The sequence below is a fragment of the Pteronotus mesoamericanus genome, unplaced genomic scaffold (genome assembly GCF_021234165.1).
Source record: "Pteronotus mesoamericanus isolate MK-2021 breed Mesoamerican mustached bat unplaced genomic scaffold, CSHL_Meso_final scaffold_21, whole genome shotgun sequence".
In the NCBI taxonomy this organism is placed as follows: Eukaryota; Metazoa; Chordata; class Mammalia; order Chiroptera; family Mormoopidae; genus Pteronotus; species Pteronotus mesoamericanus.
The window spans coordinates 5579257-5603659 of record NW_026555310.1 but is presented as its reverse complement, the minus strand read 5'-3'; the positions used below and the strand labels follow the sequence as shown (position 1 = coordinate 5603659).

Genomic DNA, 24403 nt, shown 5'->3' with positions numbered 1-24403 from the left:
CAGTCATCTCTTCCTTGGTGGTGTCCGTGCAGCTCTGCTGGGCAGCCAACGTCCGCCTGGGCCGCTGAAGTCCTGCGCCGTGCTGCAGCGGACACTGCTGTCTAGGGGGCAGAGCCGTCTGCAGAGATCAATGACTTTCATCTGTTGGGATATTTATGGACCATCTTTATGTGCCAGGCCTTGAGCAGGCTGGGGAGGTGTAAGTGCCATGGTTCCTGACAATGGACAGCGGACCACAGAGCGCTGCCTTTTTTTTTTTTTTTTTTTTCCTGCTTCCCTACCTAGGGGAGGAGGGGGGAGAAAGTGCCCTAGAGATCTTGCTTCTTCTTCCCAGTTAGAGGCCAAGGACCAAACTATGTGTGGCTTTTGAGGCCACCAGAATCTGCAAGACCTATTCCATTATCTCTCATCCTTACACCTGAATTTGGTGATCCTCACCAGTATCCTTGTCCTCCTTCCTGAATGTCAGCCTGCGACTCCACCCAGGCCGCTAGAGGAAGGGGATGAGGTTTCCCACTCCCCTCTTCTCCCATAGGGACCACTTGGACATTTGTGTGTCTCCATGTGTCTCTGAGTCGCTCTCGAATTTTGGATTGTTTCTTCTGATTCTATCCTTGTCAGGCTGCAGTGTAGTCAGGTGCCAAGGAAGAGCCAGGTCAGAACCATAGATTCCCACTTCTCACTTACCCCGGCAGTCCCTAAGTTAGCTTGTCCCAAATCCAAAGACCCACACTGCTGGTCCCTCTTCCTGCAGAAGCCCAGCTCTGGGGCAGGAGGCCACAGGCAGGCAGACTGGGTGGCCTGAGCTGGCCCCCAGTGCCCTTGCCCCAGTGGCTGGCCTGAGCACTGACCCGCAGGCAGACGGCTGGAGGATGGTGGGGCAGGCGGGGCCTGGAGAGGGCTGCGGGTACACACCCATTGCCTAATACCCCAAGCACGCGGCCAGCTCCAGCAAAGGGGAGGGGCGGGAACCAGAGAGACCTTGACAAGGGTTGGGGCCTTGACTGAAGGGGAAAGTGGGGGGCTGTCATTACTTCAGGGAAGGCGTGTGAACTAGCTGGTCCCCCTTCCCCGTGATGAGAAGAGTGGAGGGCTGCCTTCCCATCACAGAAATGGAGGGTGTAACAGGAACATTCTGGGAAGAGCACTGTGGGGCCATAGAGGGCGGGGGTCAAAAAAGAGTGGGGCCCCTGGAGATTGGGGGATCGAGCAACTGAGGCGGTGGCTCTAAAGCCGAGAGCAGCCTCGGAAAACTCCTTCTCCTCCTCCCGCTGTGTTTGCCTTGGCCCTGGGTCCCGAGTGAGTCATCTATTGCTGAGCCGCTGATAGGGGCGGCCAGGCCCGGGGAACCCAAATTATAGGCCCGGGAGGGATGGATGCGCCCGCAGTGGTGAGCTCAGCTGCGCTGCCCACCCTCCGCCGCTCACGCCTTCTGCTGCAGCACCGTAGGCCACCACCTGGAGGCACCAAAAGGTCCAAAGCCCAACTGTGCGAGACCCTCAGGAAGCCCCTCGCATTCAGTGGTTAGTCCCAACCAGTCTGTGGGATTACCCTAGAGAGAACTTTGTCCCCTTCTCTACCAAAGGCTGATGCCTTTTCAGACCAAGGAAGCAGTGCTGCCTGCTGGTGCTTCAAAGGAAGGTAGGCTCCTCTGCCCACAGACTCAGCCTCGGTTCCCTGTTTCCTCCCCAGACTCTAAGATCAAAGTAAAGCCCCTCTCCCCACCCCACCGACATCTCTCTTCCCATTCCCATTCCAGAGGGATGGTTTGCTATAGATTTATACTTCAAGCCTTTAACGTTCTCTATGATCAAAAGTGATATGGAGAAAAATAAAGCAGGCTAAAGGAGATAGGTAGTGGGATCCCATTTTATAGAGGGGGAGGGAAAAGGAAAGGAGACAACAAACCTATAGGGATATCTGAGGAAGTGCATTCGGGAGGCAGAAAAGCAGGTGCAAAGATCCTGAGACAGGAGCTTGTTTGGCATGTTCAAGGAATTAGCAATTCTTTGGAGGGAGGGAGGAACCCACGGGGGAGAGAGCGGTAGGCAATGACGTTAGAGGACAAGGAAGGGGCAGGGTTCGATCCTGATGGGCCTTGTAGGCCTTCGCAAAGATTCTGCCCTTTCCTTTGAGTGAGATGGGGAATCCCTGGAAAATTCTAAGCAGGGGAATGATATAATCTGACTTTTGTTTTGGGAAGAATGGCTCTGGCTGTTGTGTGGAGAATAGATTGTGTGTGGTGGGGAGCAAGGGTAGAAGCAGGAGAGCTGTTAGGAGGCTTCTGCAATGATGCAGTAGAGGTGATGGTGGCTCTCACCAGTGTTGTAGCCACAGGGTGGGAAGGATGGATCAGATTCTGCGTGTATTTTGAAGACAGAAGGACAGGAGTTATTGATTGACTTGAGGTGCAGTATAAGAAAACAGATGACTCAAGGAAGACTTTAAAATTCTTTTCCTGAGCAACTAAAGGATGGAGTTGCCATTTACTGAGGTGGGGATGACTAATGACAGAGCAGGTTGGGGTGAGGGAAGAATCAGGAATTCAAGTTTTGGACATGTGCATTTTGAGATGCTTATTCAAGTGTTAGATGTGCAAGTGCAGAGTTCGGTGGCCAGAGATGTAAATTAGGGAGCATGAGACTGGATAGTTCACCAAAGGAGTGAGTATAGACCTAGAAGGAGCTGCAGATTGGAGAGGGGTGCAGTCCCAACTTAACTTCGAAACTGGGTGGACAAGGTGGAACCAGAGAGGAGACTGAGAAGGCGAGCAGCCTGGGAGGTAGGACTGGTGTTCCAGAAAACAAGTGAGAACATTTCAAGAAGGAGGCAGGGTTCAACTCTGTGTGATCTTCCTGGAAGGTTGATCAGGAGGAGCCCTGAGAGTTGACTGTAAAGCAATGCGGAGGTCGGGGATGATTTTGACAGGAGGAGTCGTGGGTTCAAAGGTGTGGCTAGGGTGAAAAGAGAGAATAAAGAAAAGAAATTGGTTCTGGGGATTAAAGCAACCCCCTTGAGTTTTGCAGTAAAAGAAAGCAGACAAATGGGACAATCTTGTGTGGTAGTATGGAGTCGCATGAAGTTTGGGGATTTTTAGGGGAAAAATATTACAGAATATTTATATGCTGAAGGGTATAATCCCAGTACAGAGAGAAGCTGATAATGCAGAAACGAAACAGAGAACAATGGACAGAGTGATGATTTGGTCTAAGTAGAAATTTGGGCCAGGTTATACACAATGTGACTTAGTCATATTTTGCTCTTCCTGCCCCTCCCTACTACTTCTTTCCTTTCTTCTCACCTCTGCTTCTCACCAGTGGTCACAGAGAGGGCTTCCCTTTCTTTCGGCCCGCCTCTCGCCTTCATGGGATTTTATCAATCCTCCAGGCCAAAAGACTTGATGAAGCCCCAGTGAGGAGAAACTTCTAAGGGATAAAGGACAAGCTGCCCATGGCACATGTCTATTCAGTGGTCCCCGTCCTTTTTGGGAAGGGACAGGAGGCGGAGCTCAGGCAGTAATTTGAGGGAAAGCCCACTGGCTCACCTCCTGCTGTGCAGCCAGTTTCCTAACAGGCCTAAGCACTGGTCCCAGTTGGGGTGCTGGGGGACCCCGGTCTATTTATTTGAGCTATCTGTTTTGGGTGCCTCTGCAGAGACTACTGGCTTTCGGACCTGTGGGAGGTGACCAGCCAGGATACATTGTCTCTCAGGGTTGAATCCTTAGAGGAACCAGGTGCACTGGCCTGGGCAAAGGGCCTGGGAAGGGCATTCCCCTCAAAAATAACCTCCGTCAGGCTTCATTTGGGTTAATACACATCTCATTTAAAATGCAAGCCCTCCAGGAAGACTAATTAAACTTATCAGACATTTATTCCTTAGAGTGATTTCCCTGCTTTGGAGGAAAGGCCTGGTCGTTTCTGATACTTTGAACTCCTTAGGATCGGCCTGGATACGTTACTCAGTGAGAAGGCACCCTAAAGGGCAAGGGGCACGAAAAAGAGAGGACCCAAAAGGGGGGCAGGAAACTCCTAATGATGATTTTTATTAACCCGTCTATTTTGACAAGGGCTCCCAGTCTGCTATTGCTGCGCAGTCACAAGCAGCTGCTCGGGTGGAAAGGGCATGGGCTTTGAGTTTTAGCCAGTTTCAGCCTGGCTCTATCATTTATTCATTTATCAGCTGTGTGGACCTTGGACAACTACCCAAACTAATTTTTCCTCTGTAAAATGGGAAAAGAGCTGTAAAGGAGGAGATCCTCCCTCCTTGCAGGGGCCACCTGTGTGTGCTGGTGGGGAATGATAGCCGGCTGGCAGCGCCCCCCGCCCCTCATATCCTATAGAGGCAACAGCAGCCATTTCAATAGGAGGCCAGGGTTGTCTTGAAGCTGCATGAGAGTCCCTGGGAGGGAAGAGAAAAGAGTACAGCAGGAGAGGTGGTTGCAGGTGCGCTGGGCCTCGCAGCTGGTGAGAGTGGAGAGATCTAGAATTTGGGGGTAAGAAAGAAAGTTGGCAGAAAAATCCAAAAAGAAGCAAACACATGGAGAGACATGTTCCCTATTCTGGGTTCAGTTTAGCCAAAGGCCCTTCTTCCCCACCCCCCGCCCTGTCCTCCCCTACCACACACACGCCTGACATCTATTCCATTGCCCTTCCTTTCTGAGCTCAGTCCTGAGAGTCAGATGCCCCAGGCTTTGTTCATCTTGACACCACCTTGGTTGCTGGCTCAGCCCTCTCCCTCAGTGACATGCACAGGTTGACACATACCACAGGGTGACACACCATCGGATGACACAAGGTACACAGGGCAAGGGTGACACATGTAGGCATATATAATCTCTCCCCACACACATTGATCCACCCTCCACCCACCTCCACACAGTCCCCGACATCCTCTGTCCCTCAGTCTACTGGGTCTCTCCTGACAGTAACTGTCACCTCCTTCTCAACACATATAAAATGGTGCACTGTCTCAGGTGGCGGCTGTGACAAGAGGACTTGATGATCCATTCCGACCTGAGCCACATTCCAAGATTCTTTAGAAAGGCTTCTAACATCCCACCTCAAAATATGGAGTTCCTACACAGAAGAATACACACGAGTGTGTACACTCAGAACACATTTGCGCACATTCTTACGTGGACTCACAATTGCGTTTGTCCCACATACACACTCCGCACAGACACAGCCACCAGTGTGCACCTTCCGGCCCACAAGCGCAAACTGCCGCTTCCTCAGATTTCTCTTCATGGCCAGGCTCTGTTTAGTTAGCTCACCCCCGAACCCACCCCCGGGATTTCCCTGACCACAGCCCCACCTCCACCCTCTGTCTCCCCCTTTTCCTTCCCTATCCAGCCATCGGGGTTCCTGAGAGGAAAGGCATCTCCCCAGAGTCGCTGCCCAGAACCACAGCTTTCCTTCCTCCACTCTGGAAGGAGGAGAAACGGGAAGCCGGCGGGGCCTGGGGTGACGTCTAGGGGATAGCCCCACGGCCGGCGGCAAAGCGGCTGGGCTCCCGTGTGTTCTTACGGAAAATCCAGAGAGCACATTATCGCTGCGCCCTCTGGCGGACGCCGGCCCCCGACGGGCTCCCGACGCCAACAGGAGTGAGGCTGGCGGGCGCGCGTGGGAGGGCGCCCTAAGGGGAGGGGTCGGCGGCCAGTGCAGGCCCGGAGGCGGGAGCCACCAGGCAGGGGGCGGGGGTGAGCCCCGACGGCCAGCCCGTCAGCGTTCGGCTCAGACGGGCGGGAGCCACGGCCCCGCTCGCTGCCCATTGTCTGCGCCCCTGACCGGTGCGCCCTAGTGCCACAGTGCGGCCCGGCGGGGCAGCCTATCATCACTTCAGCCAGCGCCGCAACTATAAGAGGCGGTGCCGCCCGCCGTGGCTGCCTCAGCCCACCAGCTGGGACCGCGAGCCATGCTGCCCATCGCCCGCCCCCAGGGCTGTTAGAGCCAGACTGCGAACTCTCACCACTGCCGCCACCGCCGCATCCCGTCCCACCGTCGCGGGCAGCAGCCAAAACCGCCCAACACAAGCGGGCAAGGCCGGGCAGGCCATGGGGCACTGGGCGCTGCCGCCTGGTTGGGTTTCTGCTACGGTGTTGCTGGCGCTGGCCGCTCTGCCTGCAGCTCTGGCCGCCAACAGCAGTGGCCGATGGTGGTAAGTGAGCTGGTGCGGGGTCGCCACTTGTCCCGGGGCGCAGAGCCAGGGGCCAGCCCTATCCAGCTCCCACGCTCCGGGATCCATCCGCAGACAGGCTCCCTCCAGCGCTCGGACTTTCCTCCGAGACACCGAGGGGCGCTCTGGATCGGAGTTGCTCCTGAGAATGCAGCTTTGCTGAAGTGGGGTGAACGGTCCGGCCGCCGCAGCCCACGATACTCCAGGCAGGGAGCCCACTCCCATCTAGCACCGCCCTTCTTCCTTGAGCCCCAAATTCAGCCTCACGGTGGTAGCCACACCACAGGTATCCTTGCTTCGGGAAGTGAAGGGCCAGGCGTGCGATTAGAAAGGAGGTGAGAAGAGGGTGGGACTCCTAAGCATTTCACGCCTTAGGTGGGCACGGACTGCAGGCCAGGATTTCTTCCCCAGACTGTCCAGAAGCGCACTCTGAGAGCAAAGGTGGACATCTTTCCTCCGGGTCTCCCGTGCTTCTCCTGTCCAGTGCCCCACCCCAGAGCCCAGAGCACCCCTCGGACTCCAGGTCACACAAAAGTCCGGATGACCAGTCCTTTCAATCTAGTGAACCAGGGAGAGCGGAGTCATTACCTGATTATTGATCTCCCGCCGCTCTTTCCAGGCAAATAGCCCCCAGAAAGAACAGGGTGAGCACGACCTTTTTGGTTAGGGTGAAGGTCCCCTTCCAGAGCCTGAGTTATGCGTCTCACCAGGGGCATCGTGAACGTAGCTTCCTCCACGAACCTACTGACCGACTCCAAGAGCCTGCAACTGGTGCTCGAGCCCAGTCTGCAGCTGCTGAGCCGCAAACAGCGGCGGCTGATCCGCCAGAACCCGGGGATCCTGCACAGCGTGAGCGGGGGGCTGCAGAGCGCTGTGCGAGAGTGCAAGTGGCAGTTCCGGAACCGCCGCTGGAACTGCCCCACAGCTTCGGGGCCCCACCTCTTCGGCAAGATCGTCAACCGAGGTGGGTACCCAGGAAGGCGACGCTTCCGGGACAAGGGGAACGCGGGGTCACCTCCAGGGCATGGGCGGGCGAATGCACGGAAGATGTCCCGGGTTCCTGAAGAGTCACAAGATCTGGACAAAACTCGGTCCACCAAGACGCTTTCACCTCGGCCACAAAGCTTAACTTTTCTGAGCCACTGCCTCAGAGAAAAGGGGCTCTGAGTTGTGGGCGCTGGCGGGCCGCGACTTCCCCCCAGGCCTTTCCAAAGGCGCCTGCCTGGGAAGCTGCTGTCCGCAGGCATGCGACTTGCCTCCAGCCCAGCAAGTGTTTCTTAACTGACAAGGGCCGAGTTTGGGCGGCGCTGAGGTCTTGGCGGCGCAGAGCTCTTCCGCTCCCCTCTCTTCAGTTTTTCTTTCTGGGGTCGCCCCACCTCCACTGAGGAGGCAAAATGCGCTCTGAGTCCCAGTAACGCGTGATTACAAGCGTGGACGTGGTGGCGTGCCCACGCACGTGCTTTCTCTGTGAGACCAGCTTCCCAGCACAGCCCCGTTGCCTGGCTCTCAGGACTCCAAGGGCGGAGGCGGGGCGTGGGACTCAAGGGTCCCAAGCCCTCCACTGAGGGTGCTGGCCGCACAGCGCGGGCCTCCTCGCTGATTCCTGATCCCTTCTCCCATAGGCTGTCGGGAAACAGCATTTATCTTCGCCATCACCTCCGCCGGGGTTACCCATTCGGTGGCGCGCTCCTGCTCCGAGGGCTCCATCGAATCGTGCACGTGTGACTATCGGAGGCGCGGCCCTGGGGGTCCCGACTGGCACTGGGGGGGCTGCAGTGACAACATCGACTTTGGCCGCCTCTTTGGCCGAGAGTTTGTGGATTCCGGGGAGAAGGGGCGGGACCTGCGCTTCCTCATGAACCTGCACAACAACGAGGCGGGCCGAACGGTGAGCAGCAGGCTTGAGGAGTGGCAGGGATCTGCGCAGGGGCTAACCTCGGGCTGGGAAAGTAACGGTCGGTGATAAGGCCAGGGCTTAGGTTGGGGAACCAGGAGAGGGCGCACTGAGGGAGCGGGAGACTTGGAAGGAAGCCAGAAAATGGAAGAGGCTCAGGGATGCCTGGGGCTGAGGACAGGTAGAACCAAATATCTTGAAAGTCATGCAACCGATGGAGCTTATTGCCTACAGCCCCTTCACTGCACAGATTCAAAAAGAATTTAAGCTGAGACTTCAAGACAGACTCTCCGGCTTGGTGTCCAAACCTCTGTGGACATTTTCTGCTTCCCTTCCCCTGGGCGCGGCTACGCCTGCCCCTGTGCTGAAGTCCCAGCGGAGCCCGGGAGAGGGCGGTATCTGGAATGGTGGCTCTGGTTCTGGCAGTGCCCTGGGACAGCACTTTTTCTCTCCCTTTCCCCCAGACCGTGTTCTCTGAGATGCGCCAGGAGTGCAAGTGCCACGGCATGTCCGGCTCCTGCACGGTGCGCACGTGCTGGATGCGGCTGCCCACGCTGCGCGCTGTGGGCGACGTGCTGCGCGACCGCTTCGACGGAGCCTCCCGCGTCCTCTACGGCAACCGCGGCAGCAACCGCGCCTCGAGGGCGGAGCTGCTCCGCCTCGAGCCCGAAGACCCCGCGCACAAACCACCTTCACCGCACGACCTTGTGTACTTCGAGAAATCGCCCAACTTCTGTACCTACAGCGGACGCCTGGGTACAGCGGGCACGGCGGGGCGCGCCTGCAACAGCTCGTCGCCCGCGCTGGACGGCTGTGAGCTGCTCTGCTGCGGCCGGGGCCATCGCACACGCACGCAGCGCGTCACCGAGCGCTGCAACTGCACCTTCCACTGGTGCTGCCACGTCAGCTGCCGCAACTGCACGCACACGCGCGTCCTGCACGAGTGTCTGTGAGGCGCTGCGCAGACTCGTCCCCGGGAGCGTTCTCCTCAAGCCTACCCCCCAGGCAGACTCGCTGGCACCTAAGACCCAGATATGCGCCCACCCAGTCCGTCCAGCCACACCCCCGCCATTCATACGTATTCCGTCGTTTCTTCCACCTCCTCCTAACTGGGGACTCCTGAAACCACTTGCCTGGGGCGGCGGGAACCTTCTTGCCATCCTGAAAGGACCTGCCCCGACCTACCTCCCTCCCTCACCGCGGGAGACTCCATTGCACTGCCCCCTGCTTGGCCAGGAGGTGAGAGAAGGATTCGTCCCCTCCCCCATGGAGAGTCAGCTCCAGACGCTGTTGCTCTGACTATGCCATTGCGCCAGGCCAGCGACCTCCCTGCCTCTCTCCCTCCCTCTTTAACTCCGTTTTCTCCAGGTCCCCCACGTGCCCCTGCCAAGGGTGCAGACCCTGAACACACACCTGGGCATCAGAGCCTTTCTCCTCCCCACCTACAGCTGAAGCCGGAGGCGCCTGGGTTGGATGGCAGCTGCAGCTGTGGTGATGTGGAAAATGAGGTTGGGGGACCCAGCAGAAACACCCCCATCCTCCCAGCCTCTGCCGTGGAGCCATTGAACAGCTGCGATCCATGCCTCCCTGGGCCACCTCCTACCCTTTCCTGTCCTGCCTCCTCATCAGTGTGTAAATAATTTGCACTGAAAACGTGGATGTAAAGCCACGAGTTTGGTTGTTGTAAATAAATCTATTTATTGTGCTGGGTTCCAGCCTGGTTTGCAGAGACCACTTCCACCCCAACCCGACCCCTCTCCATTCTTCTCTCTTTTGCCCTACGGCCTTTTCTGATCCCTCTTCTTCTCTCCTCAATTTTTCAAAGATGCCTTTGCCTACCGGAATCAGTATTTCCTTCCACTGTAGCTATTAGTGGCTCCTCGCCCCCACCAATGTAGTATCTTCCTCTGCAGAATAAAAATATCTATTTTTATCAATGACTTGGTGGATTTTCCTTGAATCCAGAACACAACATCATTTACCTCTCTCAAACAAATAGGGTGCATTGTTGGGGGACTGGTTTACTGACCCTGCAAGAGGACCACGAGATTCTGACCCTGGGTTGACTTTAATGAGGCCACTGGGGATCCAGGTCTCCAGAAGAACCTGGTCAGAAACCCAAAGACCCTGCAAGTTTCTTTTTCCTATTCGAACTCCAACTGCATGTGTGATATTGGGCAAGTGCATGGGCATGGCTGCCACAGTTTCTTTCCTTGCTGAATGGGGTGCAGACAAACTCTGAGCCTGCCTTTCCTATCTGGAAGAGTCAATATGAAAATAGCTACAACTGAGTGATAGCTATGACTGCGTTCTGAAAAGAAACCAAAGAGAGAAAAACCGAAGAAAGGATGCCGCCACCCCTGGTAGGAAGCTATTGGTCCCTGGAGCCTATCTGCTTCAGCTGTGATCAGGGCAGTGGGCAGTGGGGACTTAAGCCAACATAACCAAACCAAAAGGAAACCCAAGTGTGGCCTATAACCAAACCATGAAGCTAGACATTTCCATAAAGTGCCCATTAAGGAATCTGTTACTAACAACACCACGGACGCCTCTGTGTGCAAATTCACTAGAGTGGGAGCACTAATCCTGCCCACAGCCCTAAACCTAGCTCCAACTCTAATCCTTTCTCTGACCTTAGGTTTAAGTGTAACCTTAGCCTTAACCCTAACTTCAAACACTAACCCATTCCTAAACTCTAATGCCTATCCCTAATCCTAACACTTCCCCCCAAGGGAGGACCTGAAAGGCGGGGGGAGCTGTGAAGCCCTCCACCCCCCAAGGGCAACAACTGATCCCAGCCGACTGGAGAATTTCCCCCTCTCCCCAGGACTCTTTTGCTGTTGTTGCTGCCCCCCACCTCTCCCTCCATGTGTGAACTCTGACCCTGTTGGCCTTTGGGATGTGTGGGGGTAGAGAAGTGGATCCAGGAGCTACTCAACCCTGCAATGCCATCCTTTTGCCTTTCTCTCTGTCTGCCAAGCTAGCACCAGCTCAGCTCTGAGAGCAGCCAGGGGGAGGAATAGAAGCCTTATTGAGCCAGGGTAGGAGGTACCTGACATGCTTTGGATTTTCGGGAAGAAAAAAAAAAAGAAAAACAAAACTGCAGAGAATACCCAGTCTATCTTCGATGGCCTATTAGATTCCCCCAGCTCCTAAAACAAGAAGTTAATGGGCTGCTATAGGCAGGAGAGGTGTCTTACGCCCTCGCTGGATGATGTCCAGATTTAGGGAGAAGCAGCAAAGTGAGGAGTAGAAGGGTTGGCAGCTGGCCCCAAACATTCTCACCTAGCTCCCAACTCCCAGAGCGAGATCAGTATATCTGCTTTAGGCCCAGAAGCTGGGAGGCCCTGGGCTGAGCTGACACATAGGAGCTAGAAGAGCAGGAGAAAGCAATGAATCCTGATCTGGCTCGAACTAGCTTTTCAATGAATCTCTTGCTTTCTCAGCCTCAGTTGCCTTGTTTATTAAACAGGGGCGGCTATGGGTACTTAGTCTTCTTCAGGAAGATGATGAGGTTCAGAGGAGATCATGTGTGTGAAAACTCAGGTCATTTGAATACTTGCTGGTACTTCTTCTGTGCCAGGCATATGCCCAATGCTGGCAATACAGTGAGGTACCAGCCATAGTGCCTGCTTGAAGGAATTTACAGTCTTGCTGGGGTATAAAGCAGAACAACACATATTGTCTGTATGCTGGGTGGAGTACAACGAAGGCTCAGGGAAATGCAACACCCAGTGCACACACGTGAGGTTTAAAGACAGATTCCCACACTCAAGTCCTCAGCAGGGGGTCTTCACTTCCTGGGGCTGGGACTTAGAAGAGGAGGCAGGGGCATGTGCTAGTAAAAGGGTAAAGGAAGCCAAGGGGCTGTAGGAACTGCAAAGCGCTACAGAGGACATAATTATTTTGTGATTATGATCATCTGTGCCATCCTCACGCAGACCTTGAGCAGGTAAACCCTGGGGAGAAAAGCAGCCGTGCCTGGAGTGAGGCCTCACTAGGGTCCCAGGGCAGCTCAGGGGGGCTGTCATCGTTGGTCCTATCAGGAATGGCCCTGAGGCCTTCCCTGCCCTCTCCACTCAGGCTATCCTTCCACCCACCTTTGATCTTCAGGTGCCAGATGCCACACACCCAGGGCGATCTAAGGCTGCCAGGGACCCCGGCACATGGTTGACCTCACAGTGAGGGAAGTGCTGGTCTTGAAATATCCAAGGGGAGGGGGAGCGGAAAACCTGAGAGGACAGAGACGGCAGGCCTGCACCGTCCCCAGGGGGTCAGCAAGCCGGCACCACACACACCCTGCCACACGCACCCTGGAAAAACCCTGTCAGTGGGGCTGCAAATACCCCAGGGTCTAGCACCCCCCCCCCCCACCTCAGGCTGGTTCAGTCCTCCTTTTCAGGCCAAAGGGAGAAAAATAACAAAATGAGGAGAAAATAAGCTGTTTGGCTGTGGTGTGAGCAGGAATATCCATGCAGAGCTGCCCACCACTCACCCTTACTCACTCTTTCCACACCCAGCCAGGGCGCCCAGCATGAGACAGACCACCCCTCTGCCCCCTCCCCCGTCTGGGCTAAAAGCAGACGCTGGTGAGCGAGCAGCAGGTTATAAATATGCCTGGGGAACTGCCGCCAACTCGCTCCCTTGTCATCCCCTGGGAGGGGATAGGGTGGGGTGGCTCCTAGGGAGGAGCCAGGGCTGCCCTGCTCCCTGGGGCCCAGGAGGAAGTGGGGCTTCCAAGAGGCTACAGCTTTTTTTTTTTCTTTTCCTTTTGTCCTTTTAAAAGGGAAGGAACCACTGCCACTTCATTTTTTCTGGACATTTGCTCATCTGCTTAAAGGTGGGGAACCTGTCCTTCCTGGGCGATGGCTGGGAGCCCAGCGTGGAAGGGCCCAAGGCCACTCACTTTGAATCATGGTGCAACCCAGCACCATTTCTCTCCCTCACACTCATTTACTCTCAGCAAAACCAAAGTTCATTCATTCATTCAACCATTTATCCAGTATTTACTGAGGACCTGCTGAAGGCCAGGCCCTGTGCATAAGCATACAGACAAGCACACATATATGTGCCTGCACACACAGCAGCCTCCACTCCCATGTGTTCATACCAGCTCCAGCCCCCAGTATGGACTCCTTGGCTTTAACCTGGTGGCCTTATCAGGAAGGGTGAAACGTCTGGCTCCTGGCTCTGCCTCAGGGTGAGGGGTGGGGATGGGGAGCGTTGAGAGCAGGGGCCCTCAACATTCCTGCTTCCCCTATTGCCCTGATAAATGAGAGAGGATCCTTTCTCTCCTCCCTGCCCAATCTTCTTCCTAATGTAAGCACCATTCTAGGAAGAGCGAGCCACTCTGTGGGATGCTGGGGAGCACCTGCCCAGGTTGCCAGAGCCTCCTGCCTCCCAGCCACTGGCCAAGGAGGTGCCAAGCTGCGCAAGAGGGGGCAGTGCCACCCTGGGAAGCTTCCAGCTCTCCTCCCCCAGGGCTGAAACCCTCCCTCTCCCTCTTCCCTATTAATCCTCGGAAGTGAGGCCCCTATTGTGGCCCCTCGCCCTCCTCGGCCGGCGTCTAATTAACTCCTCCTGCCCCTGGTTTTGTGTGCCCCCCTTACCCCACCTTGTCGGCCCCGCCCCTCCGCTCCGCCTGCTCCCCCCCACGGACATTCCAGCCCGGCCGGGCTGCTGTGCCAGGGCAACCAGGGCCGGACCAAGACCTAATCCCCCTGCCGCCTGGCCGGGCTGGGGGAGCCCCACTCACCTCCCGGCTCTCTGGGGGCTGCCCGGCTCTGCTGTGGCGGAGACACACAATCAAGACAAAGGCGCAGCCCCCAGGGGGCTAACTCAGCCTTCACGCCCAGGTTGTGCGGCATTTGGGGAGTTTAATGAATTGTCCATCATGCCTTTCAGGGCCCGCCCGTCAGCCTGGATTAATCTTTGGAGCCCTGGTGGGGTAGGAGACACTAAGCCTGTATTTATTACTCTCCCATTGTCACTAATTGAGGTAATTATCTGTGACTCTGGCCTGGCCAACAATGCGGCATTCACTCCCGAGACCTCGATGGGCCTGGCTCCCACTCTCAGCACCAACCCTCCCTCCTCTCTCAGACCCACCAAGGGCTAAGTTGGGCCCTGGAGCATGTTGGGAAAGTGGACAATGTCCCACAACGCCTCACCTCCCAAACAGTTCTCCCACAGCCACCACTATGGAGTTGTAGTCAGGGAGAGGCCTTGCTCCCCCAAAGTCACTGAGAAAAGAAGGCAGCTTGTCAGGGGACAGGTTTGGCTGGCTGAGCCCTCAGTCCCCAAAGGGGCATGTTTCTGAGGTCTTTGGTTTCCTGGACCTTCCAAGTTTTCATCTCTGGGCTGGGGGTGCCAGGGTCTCACAGGGCCCTTCTCTGGATCCACCCTCATGTCTCTCTAGCCTCCAGAGCTCTAGGCTATTGAGAGGTCCCAACCCAGACCAGGTGTACTCTGGGGAGGTCCCTACAGCTGCCAGACCTGGCAGAGTAGCTGTGAGTATGACAGGGGAGGATGGAAGAGAATAGGAAAGGGCTCACCAGGGACTTAGGGGAAGGGAAAGAAGAGCCATTTAATGGAGCATCCAGGGGTCATACTAATGTGGCCATGCAGCAATCTTAGGGAGGAACAGGGATTTGAAGGGGCAAGCAGTGACGAAGAGTAAAGCTCACATCAAAGAGATGGCTTCCCAGGTCAAGGGGAATGGTCCGCAAGAGCAGGTGTGGGGGGCGGCGGGGGGGGGGGGGCGGAGAGCAAAGGAAGATTTGGTCAGGGCCAGATGGTGAGCTCCTTGACGGCAGGGACTGTCTATGTCTTAATCACTGCTGTTTTTCCAAGAGCCTAACTTTGTATCTGGCACATACTAGGTACTGTAAAATGAATCAGTGGATAGATGAGGCCTACGGTACTTGCGCTGGAGTTGAGGGTCTGCTGGCTCTTCTTTTCCATAGATGCACACAGGCTCTTCACTCTGTCTCAGGACTTGCTGGAAGGAAATGCCTAGGCCATCCATCCAGGGACGGTTCTTGGAGGGGCACTTCACCAAGCTGAAATGTTCAAGACCTTGGAGGAACTCAGAGCTACAGTTGGAACAGCGCCACCTTGTGGAATCTCTTGGAAGAGCTCCTGATGAGACTCCGGCAAAGAAAGAACGGTAATGGCTCCTAAAGGGGTGGGGAATGGGGGCCACACAAGGCAGGGGTCATCCTTCCTCCTATGTATCTGACCCTGAATGCTGTGCCAGTGTTCCTGTGGCACAGTTTTATAATCTCTTCCTTCCTCTGCGAGCATTTTCTGAGAGCCTGCTCCAGGCCAAGCGTGCAGGGGATACAGAGCTAAATCAAAGGCACTAAAGTGGCTCGTGGTCCACTGGAGAACTCCATAAGGTAACAAGACCAGCAAAGGCCATAATCAAGCAGCAGAGACACAGTCTTATAGGCATTGAGGAGGACATTCACAGCTCCAATTTGTCTGCCCCTCACCTCTCCCTCAGCTCCTTTCGCTAAAGATCAGATGTTGCGCCCTTGTTTTCCAGAGGTGCTTCATGACTGGGCTCCCACACATCATTCCAGGGCCCCATCCCTCTGCACCTCTGCATTCCCCAGTGCCTCTGTTCCCCGTGGAAGCTGTGTGCTTTCCCATCTGTCTACCTTTGCCCACACCCTGGAACGCACCTCATCCCAGTCTCCCTTTGTTGAAACCCATCTTGACTGTTCCTCCCTCCGTGAAGCTCTTCCAATTTTCATCGGCAAAGTTGTTGTGCCTCCTGCAGCACTTTCTTGGCAGGGCTTTCACTAACAGCACATACTGGCTGTCCCATGGGTGGTTATCTGTGTATGTCACTCATCTTCCTACTGGGCTTCTAGCTTCCTGAGGACATGGCCTCTGTGTTTTGTTCATCTTCGCATCCCTTGCAGAACTGAGCTAGACACCTCATATGCCCCTGTTAACAGAATAAATGGATGGATGGGTGGAGGAATGGATAGATGGATAAGTCAATGGTTGAATGACAGATTGGTTGGTGGATGAATGAATAAATGGGTGGTTGGGATGTATAGATGCACGCATGCATGCACAGATGGATGAACAAAAAGATGGATGACTAGAGGAACTGTTCTTTAAAAGGACTCACAAAAGGCTGTGTAGAACCAGGGAGGGACCCCCCACCACCACCGTGCCATGACATGCAGAGGAGAAGACAGTGTACAGGCTGAGCTTCCCTTTACTAACATATGCAGAGAGTTGTCTCCCAGAGCCCTGGGTATATTCCCATTCCCCAGAAGCCACAGTCTGGGAGCTGCTCCTTCCTTCTGGCTCCCCAAACCCTCTGGAATGCCTTCTTTAATGTATTAGTTTGTACTGCCTGCACTGTAACGGCTCTGTGGGTTTCCTTTCTACATCCCTTCTCCTATCTCACACACACCCTAGATTTTTGAGCTCCCTGAAGATAAGAACCACGTATGAATCTCTTGTGTATGCCTAGGGCCTGGCATACATGTTTAATGGGCAAGTGAACAAATGAATAACTGAGCAAATTCTGACTCATATCCCACAGACACACTTTGCACACTTCCCATGTATTCATGTTCAGCCATCTCTCCTAGTCCTTTCCTCCTCACACATATACAAACACTCCTGGCCCTGAATCCCCTAAAGTCCCAAAGTTATTGCCTGATTGTTTCCTTTCCTAATTTGTGGTGATTTAGGGAAGTCCCAGGTCTCTCCTGAGAGTCTGAAAGGGGAGGAGGCACTTGGCTCCTCGAAAGCTACATTAACTGGGCTCCATTTGGAATGAGAATAGGGCTTTCCTGGGAAGAACCTGGGTGTGGGGAGGGTAGTAAGGTCTCGTGGTAACCTGAGGGCTGCTGCCCCAACCTGACCACGCCCTCCTGCGTCTGCTGTCCCTACTCCTGACCTGTGACGCTGTCCCAAGGTGGGGGGTGGTTGTGGCCTTGAGGCTGGCTGGCTGGCAGACACAGCCAGATTTAGAAGTCATTTTCGCAGCAGGGAGCCTCCAGCCTGCCACCCACAGGGCCCTGCAGAGCCAGTCTGAGATATGGCTCATCAAGGACTGGCCCCCAGACCTGCGGTCACTCCTCCCCTTCTCCCCAGTTCTTTAGCAGCTGGTGCTGATTCCACTCTAGGCAAAGGTGGAGGAAATCCTGGGGGATGGGAGCATGTTACATTGACACCCTAACCACCCAAGTGCTCCCAGGATATTATTCACCCATTCAAGTGGCTTGTCTCCACCTCAGGGATTCCCTCTCCTCTCGATCTGGCCTCTGCTGCCTCCTCCTCCTCTTCTCCTACCTCTACTTCTCTCTTCACTATCCTCATGTTCCCATACCCCCAACACTAATGAAATAGCCCCAGAGAGAAATAATAATCGAGACTTAACATTTATATATCACTTACTAGATACCAGGCATTGTTCTCAGTGATTTACATAAGGGTGGCCGGTTGGATTCCCAGTCAGGGCACATGCCCGGATTGTGGGCCAGGTCCCCAGTGAGGGGGCACATGAGAGACAAACACACATTAATGTTTCTCTCCCTCCCTTCCCCTCTTTCTAAAAATAAATAAAAAAATATTTTTAAAAACATAAAAATATCCCAGTTTTATAAAGGACACCAAGACACAGAAAGGTTAAGTAACTTGCCAAAGTCACACAGCTAGTATGAGATAGAGGCAAGATTTAAACCCACGCCTCAGAGTTCTTGTTCTAGAACACAAGAACACCGTAGTTCTCTGACAATGGTAGCAGTGGAGGGAAGCTCTTAGAAACTGGCATCCCGGTGTTCAGCCTCCAAGAGGCTCAGGCAGCATGACAGAGCCCACCTCCAAAGCACCAGCCCCTCCGCTATCCCATGCAGCTTGCCTCGTCTACCAGCTGGCTCCGGAGCCCCGGAGGCCCTGGGCTGTAGCACAGTCCAGGCAGATGCTCACGCCCCTGCCCTGGCCTTCCTCTATCTTCCTCCAGGCCTAAAGCCCATCCTCTCCTCAAGCCCAGAGGTCCAAGGCACACGTTCCTCAGCTGGACCAGGCTCACACCAGCCTGGCCTCGGCTTTCATTCCTGCCTTTATCTTCCACAGCTCCCCTGAATGTACCCTTGGCTCCAGTCCAACCAGAGCATTGGCCCCCATCCACACCTCTTATTTTTCCTGTCCCCTCTACTTGGAACCTCTTTCCCCAAATTCAGTCTCCCTGGTTTGACTCCTTAATGTACTTAATACTCACTGCCTCAATACTGTCATTATTTGTGTGTTTTAACCTTCACTCCATTGTCAGGCAGCCCCCCCCCCCCCCCCCCCCCGTCTCTTTCCTGGAGTCCAGCTCAGTTCCTGGTTCCTCTCAGGTGCTCAGTAAATAAAATGCTCAGTGGTTAGAACCTGTAGTAGACAGAATTGTAGGTGAGGGAGACAGACCTCAGGAACCTTTGATCTCTGTCCAAGGTGACCCCCACTTCCTTTATTTCCTCTACCAGGAACTAACTGGAAACCTGGCAGTGTGGGTTTCAGGCAGTTTCTGGGGTAGACGGGTGGGCGACTCTGACCAACACTCTCCCTTCAGGTTTAGAAGCCCAAAGAGGAACTCCCTCCCCCTCCAATGAACCAAGGCAAGGCAGCGGGCTTAGCGTCCAGTCCCAGGGCCTCCCAGGCCACCCAGCCCCCTCCTCATCCTGCTCAGTCTCTCCGGTGCGGGTGGAGAGTGACCTCGAGATAATTGGAGACCAAAACTATAAGTGGTTTGAGAGCAGCGGGACTGGTGATCTGAACGCTGAGCCGGAGTTGGAGTTGGCGGGACTCGGTGGGGGTGGGGGCAGAGCTCGAGCGGAGGGCCCGGCCAGGGCTCCGAGACTGAGTCTGGGCGAAGCCCCCGCGCCAGCCGGGTTAGCGGCTAAATTTACCCAGGCTGACTCAGCCCTTGCCCGGAATGGGGGGTGGGGGGGAGTGCGCCGGGGCAGTGGGAAGAGCCAATGGGGGTGGGGTGGGGGGCAAGAAAGGGAGAGTCCGGACTGGGGGAGACAGGAGTGGGCAGGGAGTTTCCATCTAAGAAAGGTATTCCTCCCCCCGCACCACACACACACACCGCCCACCGAGCGGGAAGGAGCCGAGGAGCCCTGGGGGAGGAACGCTGTGGGGAAAGGGTCTGTGAAAGGAAGAAGAGGCCAAGGTTGGACAAAGGGAAGCTTAGATTTATTGAGAGCCTACTGTGTGCCAGGCACTGTGCAAGGCCCTTTACATACATTATCTCATTAAATCCTCACAACAACCCTGCGAGGTAGGTGTTTATATACCCCCATTTGACAGATGAGGAAACTGAGGCTCAGGGAAGTGAAGTGGTCTGGCCAAGTTCACATGGCTAGTAAGTAGAGAGGAGGTGTCCAACATCAGAGAGAGAAAAGGACGTCAGTGTCTGCGTCCCAAGCCGCTTGCCGTGGATAAGTACAAAGTGGGGCTCGGCGCGCTCCAGGTCTGGATTGCCAGAGGCCTGCTCCTGACCTCGCACGCCTGGAGGAGGCAAGGCGGGGCACCCCCGCGTGGTAACTAGGGCTCAATTGATTAACTGGCAGTACCCGGGTAGGAGCGACCCGCGGACTAGCTACTGGGGAAATCCGCGACCTGCGCGCGCCCCGTAGTGGCTACAGCGAGTATCACATCCCACACCTACAGGCTTTTGGGGACCAGCCTCCCTCTTGCTTCCTCGGCCTGTTCCTGGAAGAGGCAGAGGTGCAAGAAATTCTCAGAGTTCTTTCAGATGGGTGATACCACCTTGGTGGGAAATCGTGGCAATGATTCAAATCATCGCTAAGAAACACTGGGGAAGAGCAAAGGGGAAGGTCTGAAGAGGTCCCAAGCTGATTTATTGTCTGCCTTCCCTCTCCTGCTCCAACCACCGTCCTTCCCTGCCCTGGGGAGCCCTCACCTAAACCTGAGAGGCTGGGATGGGAGCCCTTGCCTATTTACTCAGCTCTTCTGTAAACCCTGGACAGTCTCTAGTCTCTTGAATTGAGAATGGCTATGGGTGACAATGAAGCCACCCCAGGGACCCTCAGACTCTGTTCATCTATTCCTGACTCTTTCTTGGCTTGTGAAGGGGAGGATGAGATAGATAAAAGCTTCCCCAAAGGTTTCAAAACATCAGGGATGGACGTTAGAACTCCTTCATTTTGCATATAAGGAGGACTGCAGCCGGGAAGTGGCTTGCCTAAGGTGCCCTCGTAAGCCTGTCAGAGCTGGGATTGGAACCTGACTTGTGACTTCAAAGTGAGCCCCCTCCCTGCTTTGCTGGCTGCTTCTGGGCCGCTTCCTCTTCTGCTAAGGGCTGTTCTGTTACCTGTTCACCTCAGTCCAAAGCCTCTCTCTCACTTTCTCCCTCCTGCCCAGAGGCCCTATCCTAAAGTTGCCCTCCCCTGACTATACCATCCCTGTCCTCCTGCCTGCGCTTGTCCAGGCCTCTCTTCTGAACTCTGCACTCAGTGCAGCCACCCCGGCTGAAGACCTCGCTGGAGTGACCTGAAAGGAGCAGGCATTAAAGTCTACTGTTCACCCTCACCTCTCCTAATTTAAAAAACAAAACAAAACAAAACAAAAAAATCCGATTCAGCATATGCTCCCTTTCCTTTCATTTGGGTGGCTTCTATTTGGGTTTGGGAACCTGTACAGGTAAAGGGTGCAAGGAAGTCTGTGAGGAAGAAAGGGGACCATTGGACCCAGGGATGTATGGGTTGGGGAACACAAATACAACAAAGGGCCTCTTACTGCCTCTCCCTATTTCCCTGTGGGGTCCTCTTAGCGTCCCTCTCCCCAAAGAGGACCTCCTCGGTTCGGCTGATGACATCCAGAATCTCTCGGATACCGTCGCCCAGCTGTGCCGTCTTCCGGCCTTCCCGGGGCCCGGCCCGCTCTTTCCGCCAGGAGGCGCCCGAGGCTTCTGTGTCGCTTCCATCAGAAGAGCTGCTGTGGGCGCTGAGCTCCGCAGCTTCATCTGAGTCCGAGTCTGGGGCGGTGTGGCGGCGGATGCGGGACACGGCTTCCCGCAGGGCCCCGGCGTAGGGCCCCGGGGTCCGCGCCCAGCCCCGGCCCGCATGCCGCGGGACCGCCGCCACTTCCCCCGAGCTCTCGGCACTGTTCGCGCCTCCCGAAGTCGCTGGGCCTAAGGCTGGGCGCTGTGGGCTACCTGGCTGCGTGGGAGCGTCCTGAAGGTTTACTTCACCCACCGGGAGCCCCAAGATGCGGGAGGCGCGCTCCTCCAATGAGGAGTCCACGGGCTTCCCGCCCTCAGCTTCAAGCCCGCGCCCCCCATAGGGCTGGTGTGAAAGGCGACTGCTCGACAGCAGCTTCTGGCAAGGGGAGGGAAAGACCGCGGTCCCCTCGCCCTCCTTCCTGTTGGACTTCGGTTGGCTGGACGCATCCCCCACGATGCGTGGCGCCCCAGCGGGCAAAAGCTGCACATGCTGGGTTCGAGGGGTGGGGACATACTGGGACCTTATCACCACGCACGTGGCGTCAATGACAAAGACACCTTCTCCAGCAGCGGTGCCGCGGGAAATTCGGGGCAGGGTGTGGGCGCGGCGGGTTGCCTTCCAACCCTCTGAGATTTCGTGTCCGGCCCCCTCCGTAAGACCCAGGGACTTCCTCCATCCCGTGCCTCCTGGAGCCCAGGGTCTGGGGAGGGTCTGGCTATGTCGGGGCGGCTGCTTTTTAAGGGAGGGAATCCAGCCTTTGGGGAGCCAGCTCTGCTCTCTACCTTCTTTCCCTCCTCCGGAGGCCTTGAGATGGGGCCGGGGCCTGGACCTGGGAGCGGGACGCGGGGGGCTCGGAGCCGCATTTGCAGACCCCGTAGGAGCTGTCGCCTTGCCTGGGCTCCCAGTAGCATCGGCTTGGGGGTGGCCGTCGCTACCACTGTTCAGGCCAGAAGCAGCCAGCCCCAGGCTTTTCTCCACGGCCGCGGCCGCGTTGCGGGGCTCCAGCCTTGACCTGGCTGTTCCACAGCCTGGGGAGCCCCCCAAGAGACCCCGCCCCTGACGGAGACCCCAAGCCCCGAGGACGTCCCGGTAGATCCGAGGATCCAGCCTCTTCTTGGTGCACCCTCCCTCTGTCCTGGCTGGAGTCGGAGCAGGGGCCGATGTGGCAGGCGTCTGGGAGGGCTCGGGGCCTCTTTTAGTCCCCAAAGTCCTGTGGGGGCCTTCATAAGAAGGTGGAGCCACATAGGGTGGCGGCCGGTCCCAGCGGCGTCGTGGCGCCGTCCCGGCAGCGCCTCTCAGCAGCAGGTGAGCCTCGTAGCTGGGGGGCCCTGGCCTGCGACCTCCCCAGGGCCCCACCCAAGCCACCCGCGGGTCGCTCTGCGGCTGCGCCGATGGACGGGGCGGTCGCCCCAAAAGTCCCATGTGTTCGGGCCTACACGGAGCTGGGAGCCCTGCAGGCTGTGCCACCCTGGGGGCGTTCCGAGGCTCCGGGCGAGGCCGACCCGGGGAGCTCCTTCGGGCCCCACCAGCCTTGCGCCTTTTTCTCTCGGTCTCCTTGGCCTCCCGCTCCTGCGATGCCGCTTTCCTTTTCTCTTGCTCCCGGACTCGGGCCTCGGCTGGGGGCCCCGCCCGCCAGTTAGTCGCCTCCTGCAGCACCCTGGAGGCCCAGGGACGGCGGGGGGGCGGCTCAGGGGATCCCGGGCGTGGCCCACACCTGGGACAATGAGCAGGAACCCTGGTGAGCAGTCTGTGGGGGAAGGGAGCCGAGGTCCAGGGAGCTGGGAGCACTGCAGACCACTTTGGGCAGCCGTGTGGAGGTGTGTGTGCGCGTGTGTGTGCACGTGCATATATGTTGGGGCTAAAGTCGAAGCGGGATTCCTCGCCATCTCTCCATGCACACTTTAACAGCGTCTGCCCCATCTCACCCCCTGCCCTTTCTCACACGCACTCCTGTTTCCCCAAACCAGCGCGAGAAAAAGTCAGGCCCCAGCTTTCAGGATGGGTGGGGGTGGGGCGCGTGGGGAAGAGGAGGGGGCCGGCGGGGCCGGCTGGGGCCGGGGGAAGTCCGAACCCGCCCCGCCACTCTACCCCCTCACCCGCCTTCACTCACGTGCGGCTCTGGGGCCCGCGGACCCAGTGGCTGGCCTGGAAGTCCATGGGCTGTCGAGGAGGGGCGCTGCGACTATAATGACAGGAAATAGTCTTCACTTGGATCACCAGCAGCTTGGATTTCTGCACCCAGAGGCAGCTTCCAGACTCCTCATCCTGGAGCTCCCGGGGGCTGTCGGGCCCCTCGGAGAATAGATGGCCATCCAGCATCCTGCCCCACCCCACCCCGGCCCCCCCCCCTCCCACCCGCCCCGAGCGCCCCCTCCCAGCCCAGGAAATCGGCGCCCACTGCAGAGCAGCGGGCCCAGCGACTGGGGACTATATATACCCAGGCACACGTGTATGCCTGTGTGTGTGTGTGTGAGCGCATGTGACATGGCGCGGACGTCTCCGCGCTGCTACCTCCCCCATGTGCAGGGCCGCCCCCTGGGACTGGGGATTGGGCGCCCCGTCCCACTGCTCTTGTCCCCCAAGCCTGATGGGACTTGCACGAGTGGGCAGGGAACTTCTTTTTCTTGCCAAGCTGACAATTCCCCCTCCCCTATTCCCATTTCTTCAACCTTACTGCCATTTTAACCCTTCATTCCCCTCCCTGATAGGGTGCTTGACCACCAGGGTTATGCCCTTGACTTCCTGCCTCGGACTTCAGTTTCTCAGACAGAGAGGTGATGCAAATGGAACTCAAGGTCTCTGCCTGCCACTCTCATTGGTTTCCATGGGGTTGGGGTGCAGGAGGGGCCGGGCCACGGATGGGGGCCTATTTTTAGCGACAGTGGCGTTGGGGTGCAGAGAGGAGATGAGTAACCAGCTTCCATGTGGTGGAGGGAGGAGGCGGTGGCTTTCATGAAGCTTTTGTGTGATTCTGGGCATGGGGAGCTCCCTTCCCCAAGCTCAAAAAGGGCGACCCCCATACCCTTAACTGCAGCCCGGAGCTGCGGGCACAGCAACATGCAGGAGTCTCTTTTGGCCAAGAAAGCTGCCCCGCACTCCCATTCTAGATGTTTGTCCTTGGGCACCCAGGGAGCCCTCTCCCCACTGCATGCTCCCCCACAATCCAGGAGCCAGGATTTGGGGGTCATACTGTTCTGTGCCCACACAGATCTGCATAGCCTTATGGAGGACAGACTAGGGTGCTTTCGCATCTGCACCCTTTCAGAAGGGATGAAGGAGGAATGTTGTGCTTCCTTGGCAAAACCAATGCCCGGGCAACTGAGATGATGAAAGCGGCCCATTTCCTGGCGTA

At 56.5% G+C, this 24403-nt stretch overlaps 2 protein-coding genes across 2 annotated transcripts; one reads left to right on the top strand and one right to left on the bottom strand.

Moving 5' to 3' along the window:
* Positions 1-6052: 6052 nt before the first annotated feature.
* On the top strand, positions 6053-9021 carry WNT1 (Wnt family member 1). The gene is made up of 4 exons (XM_054590865.1): positions 6053-6156; positions 6885-7138; positions 7797-8062; positions 8533-9021. The coding sequence occupies exons 1-4, from the start codon at positions 6053-6055 to the stop codon at positions 9019-9021; spliced, it is 1113 nt and encodes a 370-aa protein (XP_054446840.1).
* Positions 9022-20841: 11820 nt separating this feature from the next.
* DDN (dendrin) lies at positions 20842-23370 on the bottom strand. Its single transcript, XM_054590864.1, has 2 exons — positions 23162-23370; positions 20842-22765 (listed from the first exon to the last, which is right to left on the bottom strand). The coding sequence occupies exons 1-2, from the start codon at positions 23368-23370 to the stop codon at positions 20842-20844; spliced, it is 2133 nt and encodes a 710-aa protein (XP_054446839.1).
* Positions 23371-24403: the final 1033 nt, after the last annotated feature.

Coding starts and splice junctions, on each gene's coding strand:
- WNT1 (XM_054590865.1), top strand. CDS start 6,053: ATGGGGCACTGGGCGCTGCCGCCTGGTTGGGTTTCTGCTACGGTGTTG. Junction 6,157..6,884: donor AACAGCAGTGGCCGATGGTG/GTAAGTGAGCTG, acceptor GCGTCTCACCAG/GGGCATCGTGAACGTAGCTT. Junction 8,063..8,532: donor ACAACGAGGCGGGCCGAACG/GTGAGCAGCAGG, acceptor CCTTTCCCCCAG/ACCGTGTTCTCTGAGATGCG.
- DDN (XM_054590864.1), bottom strand. CDS start 23,370: ATGCTGGATGGCCATCTATTCTCCGAGGGGCCCGACAGCCCCCGGGAG. Junction 22,766..23,161: donor CGCGGGCCCCAGAGCCGCAC/GTGAGTGAAGGC, acceptor TCATTGTCCCAG/GTGTGGGCCACGCCCGGGAT.